General features: G+C 42.1%; 1 protein-coding gene across 1 annotated transcript; it reads right to left on the bottom strand.

Moving 5' to 3' along the window:
• Positions 1–7,367: 7,367 nt before the first annotated feature.
• COX20 (cytochrome c oxidase assembly factor COX20) lies at positions 7,368–13,952 on the bottom strand. Its single transcript, XM_084868964.1, has 4 exons — positions 13,600–13,952; positions 8,575–8,689; positions 8,401–8,464; positions 7,368–7,637 (listed from the first exon to the last, which is right to left on the bottom strand). The coding sequence occupies exons 1-4, from the start codon at positions 13,867–13,869 to the stop codon at positions 7,496–7,498; spliced, it is 591 nt and encodes a 196-aa protein (XP_084725090.1). The 5' UTR covers positions 13,870–13,952; the 3' UTR covers positions 7,368–7,495.
• Positions 13,953–13,965: the final 13 nt, after the last annotated feature.

Here is a 13,965-nt window from a genome sequence, read left to right as displayed (position 1 = left end):
TACTAGGATTGCATAGACTTAATCTAAACCCAGGGGGCAAAATTCAAACTTTGTTGCTAATGAATGCTCAGGTAATCTAAATGTCTAGGGGCCTTTAAAAAATCTTGACTATACCTTGTAGTTCAATATTGCTTACTAAGAACCATACTCTAATAATTTGCAGTGGAAGAGTAATGGCCAAACGACAGACACTATTTAATAGACTTTAAGGAGTTTCCAGATGAGAATTAGTAATAAGGCCTATGGTTATATTAAAAGAAATAATCTTAGGAAGTATATAAAACATTCAGAACAGTGAGAGCACAAAATAGCAAGCAAATGGGGGAGAAATGCCAAGTTTAGCAGAGTAAGATCTGTGAATGAGAAACTTGTTTTATCCACTCCTCCCCTTGCCTACCTCTCCTGGAGAGCAAAACAAAAACACAAAGGTCCCAACTATACCTAGGGAACACTCACTGTGCTTTCACTAGAAAGTTCTACAGTTCACTAGAAAGCTCTGCAGATACCGAGTCAAGAGTTGGATCAGATCGGTCAACTACTGTAGTATTAAAACCATTAACAACATAAAGAGGATAATCGGAAAAGAAAAAATGGCAAGATGGAAATGAAGTACTGTGAACTGACATGACTTAAGTTCTCTGTTGCTGGTAGGTTCCATCTTGTTACTGGTTCTAGCCTTGCATGGAGGGCTCTGACCTAGAAAGCTGTGACCAGCTTCTGACAGATGGCAAGGTGAAATCTTAAAATGGCAGACAGAAGCCATAGTAAACCCACAAAACAAATTCTCATTTGCCTAGGGTCTATCCTGTCTGAAAATGAGAAATAGGAAACTAGATCTCCTAAGCACTAGCAACAAGGTATTTAAAGCATCTTAAAGACATTTTCCTTAGGAAAAGTACTTGAAAGTTTTCCAGGAAAGGTAATACGTTTTTCACCTACACATGTTTTACATTCATGAACAGTCTCTTCTGTATTTAATATTTGCCTCAGTTGTGGGAATTAAGTGTAAATTGGCTTTTAATCCTAGGATCATTTTTATAATAGGTCCCATTGCACAAATGAAAAAGATGAATTATTTTAGTACTTTTTAGATAGTAGTATTGACATCTCAGATAAAGATCTGATTGTCAGTTTATAGTATATTTGATGTTTGTAAAAAGCCAAACCAAATCCAGGTAAGATTATGCTAAAGAAAGTATACATTTCCATCCTTTAAAGTTAGTTTCTCATGCACATCTTAAAAACAAATTTCCATAATTTCCTTTTTATACGTAACTAGAATGTCGGAAAAAATGGAACTTCTCTGCTGTGCAGCCCTCCAGAATAGTCTTCGGGATATTCTAGAAAGATGAACACAATACTCTCAAAAACCATTTTATCCCTAAAATTCTTAAAATGTTTTGAGTTTGTCGTTATTTCTGGGGCTTTGAGAAAAACTGGGTTTAAGTTTTAACATTTTAGTAAATAGTTAATAAAAGCAAGAGTAGGTTATGGCCTGGCAATCCATTAAGTTTCAAAGGGGTTGTTAGTGCTTTGAATAAAAATCCCTCAATGCCTCAGCTCTCTGAACAGCAATTTGCATTTATTATGTAAACTGTAGTCTCTTCAAATCATTAATTGCCTATATTTAATCTAAAAATAGTCTATTAATACCCTTTTGATATGGAGAGGAGCCTTTTCCTTTGGGTAATTTTTAAAATTTTCTTACTGGCCCAGGCATCAAGTAGTACACCAAAACATGCAGATGGTAGGGTTAGCCAGATTAGCATTTGAGGTGTTTTTTTTTTTTTTAAGGTTACTCTAATTTTTAAGGTATGTTTTTTAGTTAATACTAAGATGACTATGCACTTACACTAAGGATATACTCACATCCTATCCAATTGACTATAAATATAGGTGGTTGAATATGTTTTAATTTGTCCAAGGAACTATAAGGGCTAGTAGATTGGAAGTAGGTGAGAAATGTTAACATAATTACTCAAAGTGTAAATATCTTGTGTGATTAAGTTAGAAAGTGCTGTCCGTGTGGAAAGCCAGATAAGTTCATTTTTTTCAGCATTATGTAGATAAGTGGTTTTAGGCGGTGGCAGATCCAGTATTAGGGGAATGAATGGAGCAGGTAGCTGATAGGCCAGAAGATCATAATCACTGCTTGGTTAGGTTGGATAAGGAACGTGACCATGTGTTTAATCTGTAATTACCTAATGATTATTTAGGAATATTGTTTCCTTCCTATGCCAGAGTCACCAGTAACTTGCAACTTGACAAGGAACAGGGTTTTGTTTTTTTGTTTTTTTAATATATATATTTAAAATATATTTCATTAATTTTTTACAGAGAGGAAGGGAGGAGGATAGGGAAAAACATCAATGAGAAACACTGATCAGTTGCCTCCTGCACTTTCCCCACTGGGGATGTGCCTGCAACCAAGGTACACTGGAATCGAACCTGGGACCCTTTAGTCCACAGGCTGACGCTCTATCCACTGAGCCAAACCAGTTAGGGTTTTACTTTTGACAAAGTTGAATCTGTAGGTATGAGCAGCTATACTCTAGTCAAGTAGTGAGGTGATAACATTCGAGACAAATGGAGAAATGCAAGGAAGGTTCAGCCCCTTACTGAGGCTGTTCCTATGGCATAGCAGTCACTCCTGTGTCCAGCTCGAGTGTCTGCAAACTGGAGGAATGCAGGGATTATAGGCTAGAGAGGCCGACATAGCATCTAGCTGATACACACAGCTATTTGTGGCATGTTCTTTTCTGCCGCTCCTTCCACAGTCCGCCATCGCCCAGGAGGTAAAATTAGTTTGGTCCAGTAAACCTTGCCAAGCACTTGAGAGGCATTGCCACAAATTACTACCAGAAAATTTTTAGGTGAAAACACCATAGACATCCAACTTGAGGGACACAAGTTTAAAATGTTAAGGCATCTAGAGAGATGATATAAAACCAATACTTCAGAATGAACGGGGCTTATGTAAGTGGCAGCTAACAGGTTACTTTTTTTTTTTTTTTTAAGGGAAGCTATTAAGGTGTTTCATAACAGTTAAGGGAAATAACAGGAGTCCTGGTTAAGAACAATATAAAAGGTTCCAACTTCACCGTTTTTTTCTCTTAAGTAATAAAGAAAATGTGCTGATTTAAATTTCATCTCCTTTTCCTTAGTCTGTCCATGTGAATGTGCTGTGTGGAAGAGTAAAAGGGCCCAACTAAATCTGTTCCAGTCATTCCAATAGGTATTCCAAATTAATTGCTGCTTGTACCTTTAACACTTGTTACATTGAGTTTCTAGGAGCACCTTAGTTAAAATTCCCCTTAATTTTAAAAAGATGGAGGGGATGGGGGAAACTTAGTAAGCAGATAGGTAGGTTCTATACCAAAAATAAAAAATAAAAAGTTTGATTTCTCCTTCCCATACCTGAAGTGGGCGGTCCCCTGACATAGATATTAGCAGTATATGCAAATAGAGCCCAGTCCTCTTTAAGGTTAGAACCTTCCGATTGTTTGAATTCATGGTTTAACTTTTTGCAAGACATTTGTTACAATGTCCTCCATCCCTGTAGACTTTAAATATTGTATTCTGATGCAAAAAATAAAAAAGAATATCTGTGTTCTTAGTCTCCCCAAAACTTCCTGCATCTATACTAAGTGCATAAGTATAAAAACAAACAAAAAAGTGATTGAGATCCTTTTGGATAACGAAGTGATAATCTAGGAAGTAAGCTTAAGTTCTAAGGAAGGAATAAGGCTCAGGGAGCTTTGCCAGTCCAGAGTATTAATGTGTCTTCCCTGAGGTGTTTAAGCTTGACAAGGAGCTTAGGGGACATTTTCCTGCTGCTATTCCATAATACTGTATTTTGGTGAAATGAGTGGACTTGGGTGCTATACTGATTTGAAATGTAGCTCGGTTTTGTTCAATGAAACAAGAGTTCTAGTCTGCCAACTAGAAACAATCTAATGGCTTCTGAAGAGCCCATACCTAAGCTTACAGTGAGCAGTCCTTACTCAGTGTCACTGATCGCTTTCTCACATAGAAATACCTGGGGAGAAAGTCGTCATTCTAAAAAATGAAGAGGAAGGCAAAGGCAGTGGTTGAAAAGACTTTACAGCATATTTGTAGTGCTCGTGTTACAACCTTTTGAAAATGTAATACTTTGAGAAATGCCTTCATAAGTTTTTGTGTCCCTAAAGCTTCCCTTTTAAGAGAAAATTTAGAGATGGAACTTCAATCACAAAACAAATGTGTTAAGATAACAGTATTTGGGTGGTAAAGGATATTGGTATGTTACACTGACCTGATTTGATGACCACTGGACAACATTTTAAGATGCTTCCAAAAACCCTTCACTCTGGAGGACCATTAAAATCAATCATAGCAATCGTTTTAATTTTCCTACTTTCCTCATTAAGGTTTTCTGCTTACCCAAAGCATAGTGTATATATTAACATGACTTTTAAAGGGGTGTCTTGACCCCCATCTGCAACAGATTTTTATCTAGGAATAGAAGGATTCAAACCCTATTTGATCCCTAGCTCTGTGCTGAAAAGTGCATAAACAGGAATCCTGAATTTATTATATAGACCTCCTCGCATTATGTAATGGAAGCAAAGGGAAACCAGCGATGGAGTCGAGGTACGTAGACTAAAGAGATGCTTGCAAATCAAATAACGGAAGTAGGGATAGTAAAAAATTTCTTGTTGCCTAACTTGGTCAATATCAATTACAAAGTCCAGAGAGAAGCTTGAAGTTAATTTTAATTCCCTGAGGTCCTTTTATTAAAACGTAAAATCGAGTAGTCAAAGCAAAGGGGAGGGGCGAGGGAAGGGGGAAATGCTTAAAATACTGGAAAGTTAAAGTAGGTATGATAGCTAAGCCACAAGACATCGTCAAAACTACTAACGGCTGCAATTCTATTTCAATCAGCTATTTAGCTGGTGCCCACTGCTACGTCACCTCGTGTGACATTTTCGGATTTGCTGGGACCCTGACGGCCACGGTTCAGCTGGAGGCTCCAGGTGGGCGTGGAAGGTAGGTTTCTCTTTGAGACTAAAATCTGAAGTGTGCGCTTGGATGAGAAGGGAACCTGGTTTCTGTCCATTTGCTGGTGAACATTTAGTCATTCGCTGTCACAAACAAGCGGTGACTGTTTGGTGACACTCGGTCGTAATGTGAAGATAGCATTGACAGGGTTCTTGACAAGACACTTAGGCTCAACTTCCAGCACAGGTCAGTGGAAGTACCACCTACTGAAACAGGTGAAACTGGTATGAGAACCTAAATGAGAAGGTGATCCTAATCCCCAGAGGTTAGTGACCAGGAGGATAAAAAGTTACAGAGAGGAAGTAGAAGATACTTGCAGTGAACTTAAAAAGTTTGGGGAGTATGAATTCAGGTCATGGTGGCCCAAAGTGCACTGAAGATAGAGGTGATTGGACTGGAAGTGGGATGGCAGAGTGGAAATGGACCGGAAAGGCTAGAAGTGGAAGTGTCAAGATCTACAATGGAGGCCTTGTCGAATGTGTGCAGAGCAATGTGATACTGGGCCTGGAGTCTGAAAATTCAGTAATACTCTCCTAATACCTTACTAAGTAAAAAGATACATCGTATTAATGATCATGTAAATTTACCAAGTGACATCTCCCCGTTTTTCTCCAGGTCTGCAATTTATGAAGCATCCTGCTGTGAAAAATGAAAACAACCTTGTTGTTGGTGAAGGTCCTGGAAGTTTTCACCAGCCAAGAGAGGCTTCTCTCTCACCCTGGGTAAGATGTGACCATAGTATGCTAGAGCTAGAAGAAGCCTTAATCCAGTCGCCTAGTTTTATATGTTACATATAAACTGAAGCTAAGGTCACAGGTGGCCTGCACAGCTTGTTAAATACCAGCTTTGATGAGTACTCGTCAAATTTTCCCCAACTTGTGCAGCCTCTTAAATGAGTGTCACGTCAAGGCTTCTTAAAAACATAGTATTTGGTGGTTGTAATATGATTAGCGTAGATTGCATTCAGTGTTGTGTCAATAAGAGTTGGCAAGACCTTGTCAACAGCATTTTCCTTCCTGATAACCTTCTCTAATCAATGCCAAGACCTTCCTTTGGTGGCTGCCAAGATGATTAGGATCAATAAACATTAGGACAGGTGTGTGACGATATCATTCACTAGTCTAGCCGTTGTGGCATTTGGTAAACCTCATAGCCTAGGCACCCTAACCCTCAAATAGCAATAAATTTATCATTTCTTAACCAGGAAGACCTAGCATGTATTTTATTTAACACTTTTTTTAAATGCTGATTTTGAAACAAAAAAAGTCACTGCTTAGGAGAGGAAGAATTTTCCTGAATGAATAAATGCTGTGGGTTGAGTTGTACATTGGCTGCTTTAAAAAAAAAAAGGCAGAAGAATGAATTATAAATGTCTTATCAGTTTGATGCTGCTATCTAATCTGGCAGTTCTTTTTCCTTTGCATCAAACAAGTTTTGAAAATATTTTGTGCATATTTAAATTCTACATAAAACTTAAAACCATGCATACTTACCAGAACATATTTAGAACAGTTAAAAAGCAATCTTTACCTGTTGTGTGACACATGGAAGAATAGTGTCAAGCAATAGACACATTTTTAAAATAATTTGCAAAGTGATCCAGTCTATTAGCTTCAAGTCTTTCTTATATTACCATTGGTTTAAGAAATTAAGATGTGTGGCTCAATACCTGAATGTGGAGCCATGAACCAGGTCAGGGTTCAATTCTTAGTCAGGGAACATGGCAGGGTTGTGGGCTTGATCCCCAGCCAATCGAAGATTCTCATCATTTTCTCTCTCCCCCTTCCTCTCTCTCAAATCAATAAAAAATATATATATTTAAAAAGAAACCAGGAAGTATTCCTTGTTTTTAACTGTACAGTAATATGATTGTTTTTAAGGCAAGTTTTAAAATATAACTGGGATTTTATTTTTTTAAATGGACATCATTACATTCACTGCAAAGGAACTTTTTTAAACTTGCTGAACTTTTTTAAACTTTGTTTTGTATGCCAAGTCCACTATTAAGCTATACTGGTAGTAGATAACAGGGCCAGAATCTATATATATAAAAGCCTAAGCAACGGGACAACAGAATAACTGAGTGACTGATCCACCGGTCACTATGACGCACACTGACAGTGCAGGAGCTGCCACCGGGTGGTCCGTGCACTCCCACATCCGGGCCAGCCAACCTCCTGCGGCCCCTCCCACCAGCCGGCCCCAATCAGGACGGCAAGACAGCCACAATGGCCCAATCCCAGCCAGGCTGAGGGACCCACCTGTGCACGAATTTGTGCACCGGGCCTCTAGTGAGCTCATAAAACGTTCGTACAAGTGAAAGAGACTACAGCTTACACATGGTTTATTTACTTGATTGAAAACCGTATGGTACATGCAATGTTTTACATAGTTGATCTCATCTTGGTTCACACCGACATCAGTAGTTGTATTTGGGTTCTATGCTCGAGACTGTTCAGGTGCCGTTGCTGCTGCTCTTGGCTTGTTTTCTTTCAGGATCAAGGTGGGTACTCTCATATAAAATCTTATTTTTAATTCCTTCTCTGGTGATTCTTTCCTGGATTCTTTGCTTTGCATAATTATACCTACAATGGAGCCTTGGAAGAGAAGAATACGAAGCTGTTAATAGAAAGTTCCTATAGAAACATTTGACATTTTATAGTAATAAAATTCAGGAATGCTTACAGATGAGTACCCCGAGATTGAAAATATAACCATTCTAATCTGGTGGTTTGGCGTCAACGATACCTATGAACATTATGTTTTATATAAAATTGGAGCCCTGTGCATGAATCCGTGCACCAGCTGGTCTGCCACCCTCCTGTAGCTCTCCACCCTCCTGCAGATCTGTGATCCAGTTGTCATGCCTCACTGTGTAACAGACAATTAGCATGTTTCTCTCCTATAAGATGAGGATTCCTGTCACCTTAGCTTAATTTTTAGAACCTGATTAAATGGAACGAGAGTACTTTGTGTCTGGCATTTTTTGCCGATGAAAGCAGTTGATAGTCATCCATGCTGTATCAGTTCTTAGTAACATCAGATACGCTGGGAGCAGGGGTGAAATGGGAGTTAGGGTATAAGGTACAGGGTGGAGGCCTTCATAACCGAAGTATAAGCCATAACTTGGCATTAGTGGCATATTATGCAGCCATCTATTTATTCCAGAAATGGTATAGAATGAGTACATGCACATACTGAAAGGATTAAGACATTCCAGCAATATCATTTCTTAGGAAATTTCCATTAAAAAGTCCTTGCTAAGTAACTGAGGGTGGGAAATTGCTCGGGAAAGAGCATGTGCGTTGGAATTGGATAAACCTATAATCCTGGGTCCCCTTGAATGCTCAGTGCACATACCAGTATCCTAAAGTCACGACAATAAATCCCCCTACTCCAACATCGCATGATCTTCTAATTCTACCTGTCAAAAAGCAAAGCCATTGTCATTATACATGACATATTACTTCATCTAGAAAATAACAGCTTGCTACAGATAGGTGTGTGTTTATATAGAGAAAAGTAGATACTCACTAGTTAACAAAAAATGTCCAAGGCCAGCCACAACAGATCCTAATGAACCATATAATACTGAGTCCCGAGCACAGGGAATGTTCTCGACATCTAAAATTCCTAGGAGCTTAAAGGTCTAAGATAAAATAAAAAAGAACCCAGATTGAACAAGAAAATATTGTAGGTCACAGTGGTTTGGCAAGTAATATGACCAGGAATCGGTCCATTTACTTTTAACATCCTGCTTTTGGTCTTCGATCTGAAGCTGGATCTTAGTGGGAAACTTTGATAATCAACCGGAAAGCCCCTAGTAGAATAACATACCTAAATCCATTGAATTTTGATGTTAGGTAATAATTTGCTAATTAAGTAGTTCAGAAATAAGCACATTTTTAAATGCATTTTTATTGATTTTGGAGAGGGAGATAGAAACATCAATGCTGAGAATCATTGATTGGCTGCTTCCTGCATGCCCCACACTGGGGATGGAGGCCACAACCCAGGCATGTGCCCTTGACTGGAATCGAACCCAGGACCCTTGAGTCTGCAGGCTAACGCTCTATCCACTGAGGCAAACTGGCTCGGGCTAGAGATAAGCACATTTTATGAGCTCTTTAAACAGTTATGAAATTTGGGAAGCATGAGTGGGACTAGCACAATTCTAATGATGAGGTGAACATCAGTAGTTACAAGAATAAATATTTAGCCCAGCAGGGTGTAGCTCAGTGGTTGAGCATCAACCCAGGAACCAAGAGGTCACCGGTTCGATTCCCAGTCAGGGCATATGCCCAGGTTGCGGGCTTGATCAGTAGGAGATGTGCAGGAGGCAGCCAATCAATGATTCTCATCATTGATGTCTCTCCCTCTCCCTCTGGAATTAATAAAAATATTTTAAAGAGAATATTTAATGTAAAGAAATATTAGGCATCATACCCTGATCTGTTTCCTTGCCTGATACGAGATTGGATGTTCAAGAAAAAAAGTCACGTCTATGTTTCATTGTGGCATTTCTATTCAATAAAAAAGAATAGAAAACTTATGCAGGTTTTCAGTAATGTAGCTTTTAAAAGAAAGCTGCTGTCCATTAAGTAACTCCACTGGGAGGCCAAAGGGGGAGATTTCTCTAGGACTGGGTGTAATGTAAGGGACAGACAGGTCACAAGTGGGGAAGGAAGTCCGGCAAAAGGTTGAAATAAGAACATATTCTTGGTTGTATTTTTCTCCTGTTTGCTGCTTTGGCTTAAGCTTCTGCCAGAGAAGACACTGTGTGACCTGGTTCCTAATAAAGCAATAATTACACACTCTCTTGGATCATTCTATTCCATTTTCCCTCTGGTCTCTCCCTGCTAACCCTTCCCCCGAGCACAGGTTACTTCAAGCACACAGCAGGTGTTCGTTCATACTGCACTTCAGTTTTGAAAGCTCTTGAACACAAATTTTCATATACATATGTGAATTGTGCTTCTAGGCTTTTCATCTCAGGAAAAAAAATCAGTTACTCTATCAGCTCAGAAGCCCAGTGGAACGTGTGGTTGGAGGTGAGGGTGTGAGCTGCTCTGCAGGTGGGGAACGTTGGGCTCTGCATGCCACCTCCAAGCCAGCCTATCTCCCCGGGGAAGGGGGCTTAGATGCTGGGCTAGGAGGCGCTAACAGGGAAGAAGGTGTGGCTTTCACTTTTGGGCGAGAAGGGTTGTCCACGCACCATGACCAGCAGGACACCTCCACCAAAGATCACACAGGTTTCTATAAGGCCTCTGGGATTTTCAAGTCTGGGTTCCCTTTTATAACGGAGCCATGGGGTGACACCCCCCAGCATACACCAGAATCTGCAGACAAACATTTCTTGGGGCACTTGTGAAAAATGCCATCCACCCCAATCCTTGACCAGTACATAAAATACGCGTGGCCAAATCGTGTTGTTTAAGCCATCCAGGCCACCTGATTTTTTAGAAGATATTTTCAAAAGTCAGATCTGGGGTAGGCCATTGGAATGTTTAGAAGACTTCAGGTCTCTTTAAACAAACATCTCCCAGAAATTGCATACCCTATTTAAGATGGTCCCTTCTAGAAGCAGCGTGTGGCTAGAGGCCCAGGATTCTGCCGCTGAACATTCTACAATGTAACCTGTTGTGGTTGAGAAACCAACGCTGGCCTAAAACCGCTTCAGTGGAGCTGGTGGGGGTATCGGTGCCCTGCCCTTGACAGCCTTTCTGTTTAGTTCCCATTGACCTCAGATCTCTGAAACAGCTCGGGGTCTTTACATAGAGCTGTAGGGTGCTGACAGAATGGAAGTTGATCTGGAACCTCTACCCACCTCTCCCCCTCCCTCCAAACCTCCCCCAAACCTCATCCTTTCCACTGTGTCCTTTAACCCTTTGGCTATGGATGGAAAAAACCAAGGCTCACAGGAGTCATCTTCCAAAGGCCACACATTAGGGAGTAATGGGACTAAAATACATAATTGTGTTTCTGCAGCTTTTATGGAAACTGGGTAAGAATGAACAAAATCTAAGATGAGATGCCTCTGGGTTTGATTCCGACCAAGGGCATAGGCCCAGGCTTCAGGCTCAATCCCCGTGTGTGTGTGTCGGGGGGTGCGGGAGGCAGTCAATTGGTGATTCTCATCATTGATGTTTCTATATCTCTGCATCTCTGAAATCAATAAAACATATTTTGGGGGGGAATTAGAAACATGACCACATCTGACTAGTCTGGGGTACTGACCTCTCTCCCATTAGATTGTCAAATTTTAAAATGACAACAGTGAACAACAGACATCTGGTGTGAATGAATCATACCTAATTTTTTTGTCAGCAAGAAATACATTTTGGAGTGCCACAATTTTAGTAATGTGTGCCATAGATGAAAAAAGATTGAAATTCACTGGTTCAGAGTATTGATGACTGTTAATTTCCAGAAGCAAGTAAGAACTAGTCTTCAGGATATGAATTGTAAGATTCTCAGAAATGGAAATTAACATTTCTCTGTTCCCTGATTAGTCTTCAGTTTTGTCAGTAATGAATTTAGCCCTTAAACTAAGGAATTTTTCGAATAATATTTTATAGGCCTATTCTGAGATTTATAAAAGCAACATTACCAGCTGACCTTGATAGAACCAAGGGAAGTTCAAGGTTTCTAAGTCAGAATGCCAATTTAATAATTTATAGGGAACAGATCAGATCAAATTAACCCAGCTCATTTCCCATTGCCAAATGTATCTGCCTCTGTCCATATTGTTTTCCTCTTGTTACAGAGGATGAACTGGCCAACCAACTCAACCACAGCAGCCAGAGCCCAAATTTCATATTTTAAAATTTCTCAAGCAAAGAAGAGCAGAATAAAAGTTAAGGGCTAGTTCTATCAGGTATGCTAGCTTAATAACCTATCTTATTTTTAATCCTCGCCCAAGGATATTTTTCCATTGATCTTTTAGATAGGGTGGATGAGAGGGAGACAGAAACAGATCCGATCAAGGCCTGGGCTGGGGAGGAGTCTGCAACCAAGGTGCATGCCCTTGACCAGAATTGAACTCGACACTTTGGTCTGCAGGCCAGTGCTCTTTCCCCTGAGCCAAACTGGCCAGGCCCTTTCCCTTAAAGATCCATCTCTGGATTGTAGTAGAAATAATTGGGGGGGGGGGGGGGGGGGGGTCGAAAGAGCTGGTTTTTCTGATATTACCCTGGGCTGCTACGTAATTCAGACATCTACTTTATACTTTTTGATGAGCTTTGATAGGTGGTAGTGTTTCATGAACAATTTACAGGACTTCACTTACAGTATTTTGTTTTGCTAATGCTGGGCCAATTAAATAGGTTGTTAATTTTTTCTTCCATTTAAATTCTTTTATCACTTCTCAGTGAATTAGACCACCCTGACCATTACATGACAGCGGTTCTCTATCAGAGTGAACAGTCCGGTATAGAAGAGACTAAAGCTCCATTCAAGAGCCCAGTGTTCTCACAAAACAGCAAAGAATTCCGTATATTAAATATGGGAGTTACAAATGGGTACATTTTGTTACACTAAATATATTCCAAATAATATTCATTAAAAACCAAAGGCACCAAGAGTTGTATAAATAGGCAAAATTTGTTATTGAATATGGAAAGATTTTGTCCAACATTTGTTCATATGAACCTTTGAATGATCGGCTGTCTTGGCCAAGTATAGGTGGAAAAATCCCCAGAGAAACATGAACTTTGAAAAATTGAGCACAATTTCCAAGCTGGTCAGAGACTATCCTAACCACAGATTAGGAGCAATTATGATGCACTGCGGGTCTTCAGTCTGTTCACGATTGAGCCATTGATATACGCAGTGGATATTAAGTCCAAGAGAAAGGAGACACATGATTAGCTTCTAGCCCAATGATTGGTGTTATGACAGCTGTGCGGACAGAAGCTCCGCAGCCCTCCGGGGAGCTGGAGCCCGGAGCCTCGCTCAGCTTTGGGGCACCTGGAGGAAGGGAGCGGCCAGGCTGGGCAGTGAGCGGCCAGGCGGGGGCTTTGCACCATCAGGCCCAGGTGGAAGCAGCAGCGCGTGGCCGCGCCTGGATGGTAAATTCACAGGGTAGCGCGTCCCGGCCACAGCGGTGGACGCGGGTTACATGCAATCGCCCTGCAGTGCTCCACGAGGTCGAGAGCGAGCAAGATTAACTCCAACCTTCTCTCCTCCTCTGCACAGAAGCCCGCGGGAATCGCACCAGCTTCCCGCTCCTCCACGGCCAGGCCCCGACCTCGGGGAGCTTGCTTGCAAACCCACTGGACTATGAATTACAGCGCATGGCCGGTCGGCCTTTCCCAGAGCCCCGCGGTGCTCACTAGCACCGGCCCCTCCTCCTGCTGGGTGCTCCCTCGTCCCGGCAATGCAGGGACCATATACTACTGAGTCCCGTGCACAGGGAACGTGGGGCTCAGGAATAGATCCACCGGAGGGCAGGGAAGCCAACGGCACGTGCTCCGGCCTCCGGGGTCCCAGCTGCAGAGGCCGCGTCCTCCAGAGGCGCCCGCCCGCCCGCGCCCCGCTCGCCCCCGCCCCCCAGGTTACCTTCTGCTGCCCGGGCTCCGAGGGCTCCGGCGAGGCAGCCATGGGGACCAGCCGGCGCCTGCACCGCCGCCCCGCCCCGGGCCTTCGCGAGCGGAAGCCCCGCCCCGCCGAGGGCCGCGCCAGCGGAAGCTCCGCCCCGCCGAGGGCCGCGCCAGCGGAAGCTCCGCCCCCTCCAGGGCCGCTCCAGCGGAAGCCCCGCCCCCCCAGCGCCGGCCGCCATTTTAGGGAACGTTTCTGCTGCTCTGCAGTGGCTTCGCTGGTCCGGGCCATCTCCTTTGTTCATCGAACGAGCCATCCCTTCTCCCAGAGGGGCTCCCCCCGCCCTGCCAGCCGGCCCCGCGGGAGGGGAGGGCTCGGGAAGCGACG

This window comes from Pipistrellus hanaki (assembly GCF_964339955.1).
Source record: "Pipistrellus hanaki genome assembly, chromosome: 20".
In the NCBI taxonomy this organism is placed as follows: domain Eukaryota; kingdom Metazoa; phylum Chordata; class Mammalia; order Chiroptera; family Vespertilionidae; genus Pipistrellus; species Pipistrellus hanaki.
Note: the sequence above shows the minus strand (reverse complement) of the source record. Positions and strands in the feature narration are given on the sequence as shown.